Raw genomic sequence first — 18223 nt, forward strand, 5'->3', positions numbered from 1 at the left:
TACTCTACTCAGACATTTAGAAAAGCATACTAATATGTAGGATGTTTGAAATCTCACCTTAAGCTTTAGGCACTTGTAATCTACTCCTGACAAATTAATTTGTAATGTTAAAGCTTCTGTGGTAGTATCTTTGCATAGCAAGAAAAAAATTTAATTAGTATAAACTTTTAATTTTTTAACTTATCAGGTTCACTCTCTGTCTCGTTGGAAATTATGGGTGAAATGTATAATGAAGATAAAAAAACAAAAAAAGGTTTGGCTGTGTTAGAAATGCATGGCACAGCTCGTTAGTCATAACTGTGTACCTCTAATGAGACCACCAGCACAGGGCACTGCTCCTGGCTTACTGACTGATGGCAAATAGCCATCATAATTGAATGAAATAAGAAATATCAACATTTTATTCATATGAAACAACATCCCTAATCAAAGGAAAATGCATGTTTCCTTGCCTAATCTCTATGGTGATTGTATGTAGTTCTGACTAAGATGCTAAATATACTGAGCCAAAAACAATCATGCAGACCAGAAAAAGACCAGATTTTATTTTAAAATGATACTATTTTCCTTTAAACAGCCAACAAGCTACATTAAGCTATTCAAATATTTTGATTTGGTCAATTACTTAAAAAACAGAACAACACAAAAAAGACAGTATTTCCACATTTTTACATGATATATTCAAGAAAACACCATGGAAATATATTGGCATATTAGTCACTAATACCCATGAAATTGACTTACTGTATGCCTCTGTTTAAAACACATTCTAGCAGTGCTTGTGTTGGAATATCTACACAGTAAACAGCTAGAAGAAAAACATTTATAGAAGAGAATGAAGCAATCATTCATTAAAAATTTACAGTCAATTTGTTCCATTCTGCACACATTTAAATCCATTAGGCAAAAGTGCCTTGGAAATTTGATACACAAAATGTCCCTGGTATGTAGGAAGCCACACACATTATGAAATGTTTTGTTACTTGAATGTCATCAATATATCTGTAGTGAAAGGTGTGTATGTTTTACTATTTTGAATGTAATCAATAAATGATTATACAACATGCTCGTCCTTTGAAAAATGTGTCTTGTCTGTCTTTGAATGATAGAAGCATTGGAAGTGTAGTATTTCAACACAGACTACGCAGTTCACTACATTAAAAACATCTGAATAAATAAACCAACAACAGCAATCGGTTTTTATTACTATGTCTCATATGAGCAAAGATTCCTGATTAGGACAGTGAGCTTGTCCTACACGGGAAACATCACGAGTCACATCTTTTCAGATTTACAGTTATTGCATAGTTATAATGATATGGAAGGCAAATGCAAAGAAACCACTAATCAGTCCTACCTCACTGAAGATGTACATTATTGCACCCTACTAGTGACATGGTTAATACTGGTTGAATGATCCCAGGGTAGGCACTAGAGGGCGCTCTTCATCCAGCCAGGTGGGTTTTGTACGCCTCAGTTTTTACTGAATGGCAGGAGGGTGAGTTGCTGATAGAAAACGAGTGCTTCCCTTTGGTGGAGGGTCCAGTGTGTCTCCTCTTGTACTGACTGTGGCACAGGCTGCAGAGAATTCTTCAGTCCTGTCTTCCAAAGAGCAGTTCTATTCTTAGTAGCAAAGAGTATTTTCACTGTGGTTCAGTAACATCAGAACTGTACTTGGAAGTTGGATGTAGGGAGAAAAATCACAGCATTGTGGCAGAAGCTTTAGGCCTGATGATTAATAACACTGTATGTGTAGTTTGCATTCTGATGCATGTCTGCTGTAGTTGCTCTGTAACAAGTCCCACTGCAATGATGTTGCATTGCACCTCTGTGCAGGGGGCATTCCATAGTAAATATACCCTCTAATCTCTGTAGCATGCCTTATATACTGTACATATTGCATTTATTAAAAATTGAAAAATGCTTTGCAGATAAGGCAGTTTGTTTATGATAAGTCTCTGCCTTTGTCAGTAACTTAAAAATATGTATTTTATACTTCCTTCCTCTTAATTCAAATTTGGAATGCCATATTCATCATCAGTTCTCATTGCAGCAGTATACAAGCCAGGCTCACACAGACATGATTTAGAGGAAGACACTTCAAGCCTCTCAACAGGCAGACCACAAGTGTCTGACCTACCAGTGGAGGTCGCTAGTGCACAATGAGATGCTGTCATCCTCAGACTAATGCAACACTCCCTTCCCTGGGTGGTGGTAGCACCAATTTCAAGTTGCCCTGTCAGCACGGACATGATCTGGATTCTAAACCAGACTGTGTGGCTGGCAATGTTGTTCTTTGGCTTAGCTATGAATAACTGTACAAAATGAGTATTGTACCTTATCGAATCTGCGTTTTTGTAGTTGTTCCAATGACCTTTGGCATTCAGTTGCTTTGGATAAAAGCATCTGCCAAAAAAATGTAATGTTGTATTTGAATCTGTACATGGAATGCCCTGGAACCTGCAGCAAATCAAATACTTTCAAGATTTCTACATTTTGTTTTCTTCCCCAATTTGCAATGCCCAAAACTGTAATTGTGAACCTCTCCCTTGACTCCATTAACTGTGGAGGACACACACTTGGATGCATGTCCTTTGAAATGAGTGCAGTGAGCTGGTAGTTATTTTTAGTCTGCAGCTGGGACACCAGTCCGCAACTGTTACTGGCACAGTCAGGATCTGCCCTGGACTGTATGATATGAACCCGTTCTTACAATATCTGATGAGGTATATAGCATTTTCATACAGCCTCTTCAAACAAACTCTTAGTAAATGTATGCTTATGGCATCAAAGCCTGTGTAAAGGAACCCCCGTATATTTGGCTTCAATATCCAGTGTTGTATGTGAAAAGTGATTTTGATATGATGGTTGCAAACCGATGCTCTGTGTCTGTATCCCAGGTTAGAGGAAAGCTTCAGTTCTGGATACAGGAAGGCCTTTACTCTGGGCAAAGGCTAGTGTATGAAATGGTCCCATCTCTGTGTCAAAAAGGAATTGACAGCTTGTTGTTTGTCTGCCCCTGCTCATGGTGACCCATAAACGTCCATCTTTGGCTGCTCAGATCCCTCTCTCATGTTAGGTGCAGAACAATGGGGATCTGGGGAAAGAGGGGGAAAAAGTGAGCGGGTGGCAGTGAGTATAAAAGGAGTAACCGTTCTGCTGGGATCTCAGCATGCTGCTAGCTCAGGTGATGGGTATTTATAATCTCAATACAGTAGAGATGCACATCTGCATAAAGTCACTCTGATCCAGACAGGCCTTCCCAAACCCAATACTGGAATCTGTGCCACAAACCTCATGCCCTGTGTGTTTCCATGGTTACACATGATGTCTGTCACAGAAATAATGATCCCATTTTTATTTTAAAAAATCAGCATTTGTGTTCAGCACACAGAAGAATGGGTTCCAGTTTGTCTATCTGGAAGACAAATCTTCACATATGCACACACTGCTGCATTTTAAATGCTTGAAGAACATGAAGAAGATAAAGAACAGTCAAAGAACAAGTAGACAGTTCTGTTCATTTACATTTCTCTGTGCTTCAGCTTTTAATGGATCTTAACACCAGACAGCATCATGATCCAGACTTTCCAGGTTCAGTGAAAAAGAATTAAACTTTTGTTCTAATCCAGACAGGCATGAAGCACATTCCTCTAAAAATTGGCACAAAAATAATCAGCATCCTCCTTGATTATGGTTTTTAAATGTACATTCTAAAAAGTGAACACTCTTTATCTGTTCTTACAGTTGCTACTTTCCCTGTAAAAGACCCGTTGACCCCATTACTGAGGCCGTTATCAGGGTAAAGCAGTGCTGTGCAGTGGCTTCCCAGCTGTGTTATTTCTACTTCATAAATATGGTTAAATATTTAAATCCTCTTGCACTTTGCAGTTCTGTGTGTTTCCTACTGCTGTCTGGGACCTCAACCGTGGGGCACAGCAGGACTGGGGCTGAAGATGGAGATGCAGCACGCTGCTTGCTTATCTTAGCTACAGGGAAGCTGCGTTTCCATGGTAATCCTTACAAAACTGCACACTCACGGAGGCAAAGATCAAGAGGGACATGACATTTCAGGGAAGAAAAAGTTCTGTTACTGCACTTTTTGTGCCACAGAACCGCAGCCAGATCGAGCCTGGATACGAACCTGAGGATCGAAGGGCCGCCCCCAGCTCCGCTCTTAGGCGCTTTGGTTAGGCCGCTGGACGCCAAAAGCCGTGATGAAGACGTTTATGACCACGATGATGAAGACGAAACCTGTGGCGATGTTTTCCAGCACGTTCAGTTTGAAGTGTTTGCTCTCGTCATTTAGGTTCCACTTCACTGGCGGCAGAGACGGGTGTTAAAGGCATCGCTCCTGGCCCGGCCCCCACCCCAACCTGCACCCCAGCCCCCTCCCCATCCCGCACCCCAGCACCCTCCCTATCTCGCACCCCAGCCCCCTCCCCATCCCGCACCCCAGCCTGGGTAGAGATAGTATGTAGGCCACTCACATCATGCATGACTTGTTCACTGTCACGTTGGGGGTTTAAAAGAGGGCAGGATCTTCCACATGCTTAGTAAATTACATTACATTACATCAATATTTTTGTAAATTTAGACAATATTCCATTAGAGTAAAAATAATAATAATAATATTATTATAAAAAAGGACTGACTTGCACATTTTCACACTCTGAATGAGTCACTGCTACAGTCAGTAACAGCAGTGGTGGGTTACTTTATCAAAACACCCACTTCCTTTCTGCTGTTTCCTGTTATGGAGGTCTGGTCCTATGAAAAAGCTCTTTAAAATTGCCCAGAATGTGAAAGGAATATTATTACAATATATTTTTAAAGTCATCCTTTAGCAGTAATAAAGTTTCAGTTGAAACTCGGAAGACCAGCTAAATGACATGCTGCATATGCTGCATTTTTCCAGGGTAGTCATAAACCCCTTAGTAACATATCTGCACGTCTGGTTTCATATTATCTGCCAGCAGTATGCCTTAGCATGAACTTTGACCTAGTCGCTGGCCTAGTTGCTATGGTGACAGACACGCTCCAGTTGTCGTGGGATCATTAGCACAGGGAGCTGCCAAGGCCACAGGAATATACGTCTTTACTTGTTTGTGAATGACTCAGCTCCAGTCCGCTTCAGCTCTGAGTTAAAGGGAATGTGTTAAGTAGATATCTCTATCCCTCAGAGGAAAGGACACAGATACTCTGACCCTCCTCCCTGACGTGTGTGGCATGCGGAGTGCTGCGCCCGTTCCTCACCGATGAAGATGAGGAGAATGCCCACGATGACCTGCAGGATGATGCTGAGGCTGATGAGCGAGACCATGGCGCTGTAGAAGCTGAACTGGGGGCCCTGATCCAGCACGGCCTTCAGCTGGGAGGCGTTGGCCATGAGCAGGGCGATGTCCAGCATGCTCTCTGCTGCACTCTTCTTATTGGCGTAGTGGTTCATGTTAAGCGGACCGGGTCTCTGCCTCCAACGCCCTGGGCGAGGTGCCTGAACACAGAGACATACTGTACATTAACAGCAGCACAGAACAAGGGCCTGGACACAGAGACATACACTAACAACAACCCTGTATTGGGTTCAGCCTGTAAGTGAGAGGTAGGCCCTGTGTTGAGCTGTGTTCAGCCTATAGGTGAGAGGTAGGCCCTGTGTTGAGCTGTGTTCAGCCTATAAGTGAGAGGTAGGCCCTGTGTTGAGCTGTGTTCAGCCTGTAAGTGAGAGGTAGGCCCTGTGTTGAGCTGTGTTCAGCCTATAAGTGAGAGGTAGGCCCTGTGTTGAGCTGTGTTCAGCCTATAAGTGAGAGGTAGGCCCTGTGTTGAGCTGTGTTCAGCCTATAAGTGAGAGGTAGGCCCTGTGTTGAGCTGTGTTCAGCCTGTAAGTGAGAGGTAGGCCCTGTATTGAGCTGTGTTCAGCCTGTAAGTGAGAGAGGCCTTGTGTTGAGTGAGAAGTGGGTGCTGTGGTAAGTATGTTCTGAAGAGGTTGAGACTGAACATAATAGGGTGTACTTCCATTTGATTTCAGGCCACAGAAACACATTGTCATCCAGTTCTTCAGTTCAGTTGTACTCTCTAGATTTTGTAACTAAATATATATTTTAAGACTAACAAAACTTTTAAGTGAAGATTAAAAGTGTGTAGAAATGTAAATAAAGTATAAGATTACTATGGATACCAGTGGGTGTGGGTCCAAGGAAGCAACATTATGTATTGGTTAGGTAACTGTATTCTGCATAAGAAGGCATGTGTTTATGCCAGGGGAACATGGCAGTTGTTCCATTTATTAAGATATTTACTTAATTTAATGTCCTGCAGTACATAAATCAGGGACCGTGGGTTCAGATTGGCTGTAACTCAGTTACATAAGAATTCAGAATTGTACTGATTGGCTACTGGGTATAGCCCTGTGCCAACCAGACTCAACACCTACAGAGAAGCCTGTGACATCACTTTCCACCGAGCAGATGTATGGTGGTGTGATGTTATTTCCTGAACCACATTTCACAGCCAGCAGTGAACTGCAGCACAGCCCTTCCAAACACTCTCACCATGTCTGAAAAATATTAAAACACAACACGCTATCCATCCATCAGACCCGAAGTGCTGCGGAGGGAAGGTTCGGCTTTGAAAAGACTGAGCCATGAAAAGAGAGCCCTCTAATTTTAGAGTGAATGCAGTACTGCATAATTAAATCTTCAGAGGACTGGTAGGAGGTATAAAGCACAGGTTTTTAACTTCAACATAAATACCAGTGTACACAAGAGGGACAGGAATCGAAGCCCACAATTATTTGTGATGAACATCAATTACAATCATGGGGGTGGATCACAGCATAGTATGCGTTTCAGAAAAGTCACTGAACTAAATGTATTAACTTTATTATAAAATATTTGTATATTTATACATACAGTGAGCTCCATAACATTAGAGACAAAGCTATATTTTTTCTTGATTTTACTCAGTACTCCATGCAGAAATAACAGCACTTTTTTTATGCATAGCCCCCCCCCCCCCCATTTCAGAGCACCATAATGTTTGAGACAAATGGGTTCACACTGCTGAGACAGGTGTGTTCAATTGCTTCTTTAGTATAAGAGCTTTCACTATCTAGATTTAATCCTAGGCTTTTGATTGCAAAAAAAGTCAAGGAAGCCATTATGAGGCTGAGAAACATGAAACAAGTCATAGACATTGGCAAAACCTTCGGCGTACCAAAATAAACTGTTTGGAACATTGCTAAGAGAGCACTAGTGAGCTCAGTAGTTGCAAAGGGCCTGGTGGCCCAAGGAAGACCTCTACAGTTTATGACCAAAGAATATTTGATTTCAAATCTAAAATTGTGGATTACAGACCAAGTCAAGTTTGTCCCAAACCTTATAGACTGTATATCAGAATCTTAATGTATATGCTCACATATGCGTTTCAGAAAAGGAAATACTGTAAAAGCAAGTATGTGTTAGTAAGTGGAAAAGAGTGGGCTGTCATCCAATCATTCCCACAAGTCTCTCTGTGAGAGGAAGGGCGCTGCATTTTTTAATGTACCACTCTAACAACAGGACCCTTGTCCACATCTCAGCCTCACTCTTCTGAACAACCACAGCCCTTCACAACCCTGAAAACAGCCACACAGCCTTCCAAAGCCTTCGTGTTCAGTGTGGACGACTTGCTCCTTCTGCTGTGCCCAGCTACACTGTCTCTGTGCATAAAATAGCCCTTCCTGTGGCTCCTTTTACCAAGAGCAGGAAAATGAAACCAGGCCTGGCGGGGGCTCTGGGTACTTTCCATGAAGCTTGGTTCTGATATGCTGCCACAAATCTGGTGGAAAGGGATGACTCATTTAAATAAAGGCCCATATTTATGATGTGGATATGGGCTTGCAGAACATGTTGGGCTGCTTTTATGCTCAAGCAAATTCCTTTCAATTAAACATATTTTGGCAAATGTATGTCACTTGTAACAATATGACAGTATGACAGGCGGTCTACTGAACTTCCCCAGGCACCCCAGCCATTGAGATTCAGCAATGTGACATTGTGAAGCTGGGGCGGAGATAAAAGTGATGCAACATAACCCCAAGACTGACATTGTACGAAATACAGGAAATCCTATGGTTGGGGACTTTCACATGCATTTTTACCACACATTGCCTTGTGTTATTTTTAATTTGGAATGGGTTTTTTGAGGAAGTCACTTGTGTTTGTCACGTTTGTGTGTATCAACACCGCTTGGTGATACAAAGCCTCATGTTTAAAGTCGGCACTTCCCAGCTTTCTTGCTGTCTTGTTGAAATAGTTTTGTATCCCCACAATGGTGCAGATAAGATAATCATTTTATTACCATTACAGTAGGATTACTCATGCAAATTAGAGTAATAGAACATTTAGTCTGAACTCTAAAAAAGTAACAATAAGCCATTATAACTAAAATCACTACGAAGCTTAAGACTTTCAAATGGGGACTGTAATTGGATCATTATCACACAAAACTAAATGTCTAGGTCCTTGGGAGACATCCTTGTGTTATAAGTGTTATGAACCATGCTGCCATGCTATGCTCTTTAATCATCCTTGTTAGCAAATGTGCATACTCAATCAAACACACATCATCACATATGGCAATAGGGCAAAATTTGATCCGTGTGATCGAAACCTGAAGCATAGTCATTCCATACCTGGACTCCAGTGGGCACTACATACCGGTGAGATTGGCGCTGTGAAGGGATGCCCGTGGTATGTGGTTATTAACTTGTCAAAATGAATGCTCATTTATACATTTTGCAAGTGATGTGAATACAGAGTGAAAAGCACAAACACACAGATAAACCTCAAATACCACAGTATCCTAAATATGTTCCCTCGTTCCCAGTTTCAGTGGTACACCTCATCCACATTACATCTATTTACCACTTGGTTGTTGGGTAAAGGCTTCTCACGAGACAGCTACAGCACACATTTAACCTCATTACCAGCATGCACCAGGACAGAGTAGACAGTGTGCCTAATTTGTGATGAGTGACTGTGTGGCTGACTTGGCCGTCAAATGACCCTATCTGTGGGTGTGGGTATAGCCACTTAGACATGCCATGTCTGAAACGCATACCACCACAAGACAAGAGTCTCATTTCTGTTTGCACTCAGCAATCACTCTTCTCTCGTTGTTCCAAACACACTGTGTACCACAGCACATGAGTGTGCACTGCATATGCACTGGAACAATAACAAGCTTTGGGTCTGCCATCACTTTTGTGTGCCTTGCACTGCTCATTACTATATAGCACTGTCCACATTTCAGTAAGTGAACAAAATGAACCAGCAAAGAACTACATGCAACTGACTCATCTCAGAGGCAGTAGCCATACATTTTTTCCACTGACCTTTCTGCATATTTTTCCCAAAAAAAAAGAAGAAAAAATTATGTGTGTGTGTATGTGTGTGTGTGCACGCACATGTATACAGTCCTGTGCAAAAGTCTTAGGCACCTGTAAAAAAAAAAAATGCTGTACAGCTAAGATGCTTTCAAAAATAATGAAATGAAAAGTTATAAATATCGAAAAAAAATAATACAGAGAGCAGTAAATAGTTAAAAACTAAATAAAATCAATGTTTGGTGTGACCACCCTTCGCCTTTAAAACTACATCAATTCTCTTAGGTACACTGTCCTGCAGTTTTATAAGAAAATCGGCTGGTAAGTTGTTCCAAGCATTTTGGAGAACTTGCCACAGTTTTTGGCTGTTTCGCTTGCTTCTGGCTCTCCAGGTAATAGCAGACACCCTTGATCAAGTTTTTATCTGAAAAGTAGTCTATTACTTAAAATATTACTTTATTTAACAAAATACAAAAATGTATCTGTAAAATTTCATTTTTTGGAAAATTCATGTTTGGAAATCTCAAATTTGCTCTTTCTACTGACTCGCTAATGCAGAAAACTAAAAATAAACATCTAAGACCAAATATATACTATGTATTATATTTTATATTTTATAAATCTAGGGTGCCTAAGACTTTTGCACAGTACTGTATGTGCTGGGTGAACAGCCACCACATCAGGCACCATCAGTCACAGCTCTGGCAGCTGGCCCAAAACCTGCCACATTTCTATTGCAAACACATTCAAAACTGTCATACATATGATTAATTTTAATGATTAATTTCAATTTGACACCAGGATTAATCTTCCCTTTTACATGAAAATTTTTAAAAAATTTGTTCTGTATAAATTGTGTAAGCAGACTACAGCCACAGCAAGTAAGAGTAGACTGAGAAATAATGCAGTAACAATGTAGAATGTGACTAAGGCGACCGAATGTTGCCCAAACAAAACTGATTATGACAACACTTTAAATTTGATTTGTGACAGCCAAAAATGTATTTGAAAAAAACTGAAAAATGTATTATTTTTTTAAATGATTTCAGTAACGCACCTGCTTTTATTTACTATTATTTATCATGTGGGGAACTGCATATGGCATTTAGTAATGGCAGCTTGCCTTCACAATAAATAAAGTAAGAAAATATTCTTAAAAATAATAAACTCACCAGCTATTTTAGTTTTCAAGTAGTTCTACATTTTTGGCTGGACCGCAACAGTGGGGCCAGCCCTACAAATGCGAATGTCTGTGACTGACTGAGTGAGTGATGAAGTTACACCATTGGTCGGCCGAGTTATGAAGTCACACCATTGGTCGGCTGGATCACGTGTGTTAGGTCCAGCCATATACTGGGTTTTAACCTGGTCTTGCTAAATGCTTGATTACCCTCCGTTACTGTGTTCACCCAGTGTCAGGGTCTGGTAACTGGGCATAATATTTTACAGGATTTTAATATTACACTGTCAATGCAAAGCTCCTTAATGCTGTGGTGTAAAATGCCATGTTTACATAAAGGCTGAGCAGAAAGTCACAACTTGACTATCAGAGCTATTGGTATTATAGTACATATAAACAAATGGCATGTCACCATTCCCAATTTCCCACAGAAAAACAGGAGAATGGTTGCTTTGGTGAACATGGTTGTTTTGCCTTGGTATGAACTTAGTAAATGACAATAGTAAGGATAAATTACTAATACAGTAATAACTGTAAAAGAATTACACAAAAACTCTCCTTTATTGCAATGCTCTGAAACTCTGGAATGCTCCTTTACCACAACAAGGAAACAAAACCGTTTTGTCAAAATTGGGTTGCATTTTCACTTCTTTAAAAATTACCCTGCATATCACAAGCTGTTCCTCCGAAAGTTTATGTCCAAAATATTCGCAATTTCACAGATAAATGACTTTCTATATGAGTCAAAATGAGTGCATCTCTCTTACCTTGAAAGAACAGCAGTGAACAAGAAATGGAGTACATGGGCTAAAAGATGATCCCCCACAAGTGTTGCCATTGGCAGAAAATGGCTCTGTAGTCCTCACAAAGGAGCAGACACAAGCCATTCATAATTCACAGTGTGTTGGGCACATCTACATTGCAGCATATCAGATAGGAGCAGTCACCTGAGACTAAGTGAAACAAAGACATGACTCTGGGGTACAGTCAGAAGCCTTTCCAATATGTTCTGCAGGGACGGAATAAGCTTTTTGTTTTCATCGCAATTTTGTGACATTAATTATCAATGGAAGTTCTTGGGAAATATGAGGCAATTATATTTAAATAATAATAATTTTAATAATAGCAGCTATTGAACTGTCAGTAACTTGAAGATGAAGTTCTGAAAAACAATGACTGTAAAGTGCAATTAGTTTTCATAAAAATATGAAAATATTCATTTTGAATGTATCACTTACAAGAGAATTAGATATCAAATTTACTGGGTCAGCAATGTATTTTAATATTTATTGGTACGTCTTTTGATGACTTCAAATACCATCTTTTAAAAATCTTGAAACAAACTTTATATGAACATTTTAAAATTCTGAATCATACTGTGTATATTGATATATCTGGGTATCTGTAGTTACAGTTTCCACTCATCACATCAGTTATCATCATCAGTTTATAATTTTGCTTTTGTTATTCCTTCTATATATATATATATATATATATATATATATATATATATATATATATATATATATATGAAGTGTGTTACATGCTCTCAATAAGGCTATTATTATTTCCTCAAGTCCTCAAGCTTCTATGTATATTAGACTTCTGAAAATTAAATAAAATTAAATTCCTTCATGTTTAACAAAGATATATGTAAAGTAGGTAGACCTTTGACCCTTACCGTGTACCTTGTATCTCAAAAAGTTTGTTATGTGTCATTTTATCAGTGTTAAATGGCGACTGGTGAGTGATGCAAACCGTCAAGTTTTCAAGTTAACATAAAACTCCATTACCTGAATATTTTTTTCATCGGTATACCATGGATATCTACCTGCTAGAGACCACTCTGTTTATTAGCAGCTATTTTGCATAAGCTAAATTACCTTGTGTTAAAGAAAATATTAAAGTAAATTCCACCATTATGCACTTCTGTTGATACAATGTTGTAGTTGTCTTGCCTGTCCTCACAACTGCTTGTGAAATGTGAAGCGAAACTGTCAATCGGCCACCTTTAACTTCTACAGATACTTTTCAAGACAGTACATCATCACATGGCTAGAGGTCACTGAACCATGGAGAAGGTGAAATTTAACATTTCGAAGCTTTTTACATTTTTGTGAAAAAAGTGAAATACAGACCATCCTAAATCATATTCATGAATCTACATCACTGACATCCGCTGCACTGCCACACCAAAAGCCAAACATCACATTATGTTTGTTCTGCGTAGTATCATTTTGTGATTTCTTTCTGTGACCAAGAAATTTAGAAAATTGCTTTGAAAAAGAATGATTGTAGTTCTTTATTTTTAAATGCACTCCTCCTGAGTAAATCAAAGTCTACAATGGAACAATGGCTTTTTAAATCTGTCTGAATACACATAAACACAAACAGCCTGTGCTGTATGACTCTAAGATTGATGAGGAGTTGGAGTGCTTTCATGTGTGATCCACAGACTTGCTAATGGGATGGAGGGGTTTCTCCAGCTACACCAAGGTGGGCATGTGCACATTCTCAAGCAGCTGGGTGAGGGTGATCGTACATTAACTCCAAATGCTCGCGCAGATGATGCAAATAAACAGCTGCAAGCACGCACAAGCTCAGACATTCGGTAGCCGATACGAAGGAGAAAATGTGTGCCCAAGTTTGTGCTGTAGTATAGAAAAAGTGAAATGAGACCAATCCATCCTATTCGCAAATTTTCTGACCTTGCAGCCTGAGGGAAACAGCTCCACAGAAAACAACGACGAAAGGAAACTGACCATTTCCTCTTTCTGCAGGGCAAGGCATATGTATTAACCAGACGACCCACTGGTTTTAAATATTTCAATATTTGTGTTTTCAATGGCCTGAATATCTTCTGACCCACTGTGTTGAGGTCCATCTCAGTGGTGTGTGGTTCAAATTAGGTCTTGTGGTGAGTGTTACCAAGCGGTTTTCCTGCATGTGTAATCTCCCACATTTAAACGCCCAGGAGTTTCTGCATGTTTATTTTTTCTAAGCCAATGAGGCTTTTCCTCTTTCCTTGTTGTAAGAGTACGGATTCAAACAAAGACAATAGACTGTTATACTAGCCCTGTCTGTCTCTCTGGAGAGTGTATGACCCGGTCAAGCCTCCACCTTCATGCAACTTCCTCTTCATGGCAAAATGTAGAGAGCCACTAACCAAACCAAGAAACATTCTACTTCCTCTCAGTTACCTAAAAATGTCTCTTTTTAATGTCCCGTTGCCCTTTTTAAACACATTTCCCATTGCCTAAACCAGAACTTTTTTAAATTCATCTGACCATACTACCATATGATAACTTCTGTTTTTGGATGTCAAGTGAAAACATGTATGGAGGAAATGCGCATCGTTTTCAGCAGCTATAGTAAAATCCTTAGACAAAGATACAATAATATTGATTAGAAATTAATTCGCATAGATTATTTTTAACAAAAGATAAACCATGTTGTAAAATGACCCAACTTTACAAAAGCTGAGCTGTTTAGAGCAATCAGGCATTACCAGAATATAACAGCTTTATCTCTGCAGGGGTACTACACTACTTTATTGTCTTTTCCACTGATAGCTGTAACAAGATGCCTTAGCTAAAGTAGTTTGTATGTGCTACATCATGAAAGAAAACCTACAAGCAGATATGTAGAGTGAGGCAAAGATCTTTAGAATGTTGTACATAGTTACATATCCTTACATTTGTAGAAAAATAGGCTGAAAAGCAACACGTTTAGTTTGTGTGCAGTTAAAATGATATTGTTTTAATTATATTGTACTTTCTAAACTCTTTGTATTATAACAAATGTGAAAATGCGTTGCTTCACAAATTCTGTACTAAACGCAAATTCTAAACTAAAACTATCAATGCGATGTATTCCAAACTCCAGATTGCAGCTGTCGATAGCCAGTTTTTACACAGGCATCAAAATTCAAAACCCGGCTACTTCTCTCATTTGGACTGGCATGTTCTCGCCGATATGTAATTTAATGTTCATAAATGTTTACTCCCCAACAATCAGACAGTCACAGCCTATGTAATAGCATTGCTTATTGAGGCTGGCATCGACCTTGTGCAGTACATAGTTGTGCCAATGAAAAATGTATAACAATTAATGAAAAGGCATATATATATATATATATATACACACACACACACACACACACATATATATACATACACACACACACACACACACACACACACACACACACACACATATATATATATATATATATATATATATATATATATACATACATACATACATATACACACACACACACATATATATATAATTTGCATTACAAAATGGCAAATTGTCAGCAGTTTCACTTAAGGGGCACGCATCACTCATGTATAGCCCATCGAAATCTAAATATTGTCTTACAGTTACAGAGCCAAATAAATATAGCCTAGCTTAAATACGCCGTATGCGGTCCTTTGATTTGTTCAGAAAGCAATACCAATAATAAGACATGTTAAATTGCGCATTTCTATGACTGAAACCTCACTTTCTTGCCACCTCTGCAATGCTCAAAAGAAATGTGATACAACATTTTAGTTAGCGGTTTGGCTTCAACATGACCATTTCAAGTAGAGCTTCCCAGCTGAGAGCACGGCATGAATAGCAGGCCATTTTAATATGTAGAACGCGTGTAGTAACAGAAATCAAATTAACGAAACAATATTTCATTGCAATAACGTTACGCGTATCTATGCGCTAATGTTTACGCGCGCTTGAGGCCCGATAATGACAAAGTGTTCCATTCCTCTCCATTCTCTAAGCTTCTTTGTGCGTAACGGTTTCGTTACCTTACCTCTCCACCACTGTTTCTGTCTGCTCCTCCATTCATTTCCATGCTTTCCGTAGCCATCTCTACCAGGCAGCAAAGACAGCTGATAACGGCGAAATGTCCTTTCAATCTTAGTCAAAATGTAGGAATGAATTTTCTACTGTGTAGGGGGATAGTCGCGCGGTTAAGAATGATTAGTTCCCACTCTCCGCCCCCGAAGTGGGGGGGCGTTTAGAAGGCTACTCGGTTAAGTCCGGAAAAGATCATTGTGAGTCATTGCAAAAGTAGCCATTAGCTAAGTTAAATTGGCTAAACTTTGTAGATTGCAATATTTTAAAATAGTTTAAGCGCGAGGAATCTTTATCAAATATATATGGGGCCCACAGTCAGCCTATATAACAGTAATTGTGCTCGTTGAGGTGCGAGTTAGAAAAATATCATGAAGCAAGCATTTCATCTATTTTTTTGAAAAGGCACTGACTATGAAGTCATGTTTGTATTTATTTAGTTTTAGGTAAGTAAGAATAATATATACAATTACAATAATCTAAAGCGTGTGTATTAATATGCTCGCGTGTATTAATAGGCTAAGCATTGTACATTTTAATACATAAAATTATCAGTGCTCTCTGTTGTGCACTAAAGGTACTGCAGCCTCCACTTGCTTGAATTCTACCCAAGCCATCGCATTCTTCAGTTACAGTTCGTTGGCGTCCGTGAACTATACAGTTTCTTATAATTTTCTTATAATTCTTATAACACTTTCCACAGTGTGCATATTGTGTGTGCAACCACGTTGTTTCAAAAGATACTGGTGTAAAAATTACCAAATAAGTTCAATAATGTGACAGATAACGTAAGGCAACCATGTAGATTAATTACTTGTAAATGCATATGTTAAAGAGGGGATATTAACCGGAAAAAATTAAATAAAAAACTGAATGAAGTGTATGAAGCAGGAAACGTTATCATTCACGCTAAGAAGAGTAGATTGATTGTATGGATGATGCTTACAACCTAATTCTGTTGTAATCTATATGAACTACTTCACTACATGACTAACATATCTACTGAATGACCATCTGCAAATAATTTCGAATTATTATACACCACTTATATGTCTAAGACTTTTTGATGATTGGGGGCTAGACCTTAAATTTAATGCATCATTGGGAGAACAAACAAACAGGCACACTACGTGTATACACACATAAGAAGTAACCTATATGCACATATGCTAGCTAGAACACGTCAGCATAATTCGCATTATGCTCATGCTCTAATTGGTATGTTGATTGATTGCCTATTTTTCGGTTTCAGGCTAATAAAAACTGATAGGATGACTTTTAACATGTATCAACGGATGTAGCCTACGTTCTCTAAAAGTGATAGGCCAATCAGTTTTAAATCAATGCCATTTTTAAACAAAATTGAATAGCATATATTAAAAACTGGAAATCAGTCATTCAAATACAATCACTGCATGTTGTCAGTGAATTAAAAATCAAAGTTTTTTTGAACAATTGTAGCTATTGTTATGTATGTTGGGATATATGAGCTAGACGCATCTCTTTTCACGTGCAACAGTAACTTAGATTGGTTTTGGTGAATCTTCCTGCCTAACCGACGACGGACCAGCCTCATCTTCAATTTTTCACACCTCGACCACTAGAAGGTGACAGCTGAATCGAGATCAAAGCTTGGGAGCAGAATCTATCTACACTTAAAGGGAAAGGGCGTGTAGGTTTGGGTCCACACCACACTCCACCTCTGTGTAGCCATAAATAGGAGACATCACCAGAAAACGTGCGCTTTTATTGGATAAGGCCTTACGTGTCGTTGCTAGGGGCGTGGAACGAATGTGTAAAATTGGACCTGTAATGGGATGTCTTTCATTGACTACATTTAATTTTCATGGGGCGAAACGACCTGGTTCTTGTGGCGTTTCAGTTTAGGCAGGTGTTAATAATATCAAGCCTTAATGAAAAAATTGCCCGGATTTGAACACGGAGTTAAATCAGAATTCTTTGTTTGCATTAGCGAGCGCCTATTGAAGCAATTTATATAGCTGGGACCTAGCAACCTACGCTAACTAATTTAGCTCTGCATGCGTTGTAATATTGCATAGCGTAGAGGAGTGGTGTTGATTTCCCCCAATTTTTCTGAGAACAAGTGGTAATTTTTTCGTTGATAAATATTGGAGCTGAAGCCAAATGCCAGGGAAATGACCAGCTGCGGTTAGCCAGATTGCTTACCGTTGTTCACTTCACTGTTTTGTGTTGGATTTCTTTTGGATCTGTTAGCTGGCTAACCTTCCTTGCCACGATGGCTTGCAAGCTAGTGGTATGCTGTACACTGTAAGTACCTATTGTCTTATTTCCGAATTTCAAAAAAGTAATATATCAAGGGATGAATAGTTGGTTAATTAGAGGTAACGAGTTACCCTTGTGTGGCAAACGTTTGCTAAGATGCTCAATGACACGGGCAATCGTATTGCTAGCTAGCTAGCTTGTAACTAAATTAAAACGGGTTAGGCACAGCTACAGTAGCTAGCTACAAAATTACTGCTAACGTTAGTTACCCTTTGAACATTAACGTTGGCCGATTTGCCGAAGCTTGCGGCGCGTTTACATTTGTGTTTGCTAAGCAATCTCTTGTTATCTTCCGAGGTCAGTACAATCATTTGCTTTGGGTGCAGTTGGTTCGGTTGTTATTTAACTACATATGTCAAATGCAATTGTTTAAAATATGATGTTATTCTGATATGTGTGTATATATGAAATGGTAGCTAGCTAGATGGAGGCGCAAGAGCTGAGCTACAAAGTCTGATGATAAAATTATCTTGTCTTGGGATTTAGCGAACGTTAGCTAGCTTGCCAACAGTTAC

The 18223-nt window shown here is 39.2% G+C and overlaps 2 protein-coding genes across 14 annotated transcripts in view; one reads left to right on the top strand and one right to left on the bottom strand.

Moving 5' to 3' along the window:
- Positions 1-521: 521 nt before the first annotated feature.
- Positions 522-15553, bottom strand: ninj1 (ninjurin 1). The gene is made up of 4 exons (XM_064298315.1): positions 15361-15553; positions 5257-5494; positions 4145-4320; positions 522-3097 (listed from the first exon to the last, which is right to left on the bottom strand). Exons 1-3 carry the CDS (start codon positions 15415-15417, stop codon positions 4178-4180), a joined length of 438 nt encoding a protein of 145 aa, XP_064154385.1. The 5' UTR covers positions 15418-15553; the 3' UTR covers positions 522-3097; positions 4145-4177.
- Positions 15554-17167: 1614 nt separating this feature from the next.
- LOC135234112 (serine/threonine-protein kinase WNK2-like) overlaps positions 17168-18223 on the top strand; it is a 43235-nt gene continuing 42179 nt past the window's right edge. For 5 of the 13 annotated variants that reach the window (XM_064298321.1, XM_064298322.1, XM_064298325.1 and 2 more), the window contains exon 1: positions 17169-17693. The gene's annotated coding sequence lies outside the window, so the exon portion shown is untranslated. Of the gene's footprint in view, positions 17694-18223 lie in introns of all 13 variants that reach the window. The other 8 variants (XM_064298316.1, XM_064298317.1, XM_064298320.1 and 5 more) reach the window with 3 other exon arrangements.

The sequence above is a fragment of the Anguilla rostrata genome, chromosome 11 (genome assembly GCF_018555375.3).
Source record: "Anguilla rostrata isolate EN2019 chromosome 11, ASM1855537v3, whole genome shotgun sequence".
NCBI classification, from domain to species: domain Eukaryota; kingdom Metazoa; phylum Chordata; class Actinopteri; order Anguilliformes; family Anguillidae; genus Anguilla; species Anguilla rostrata.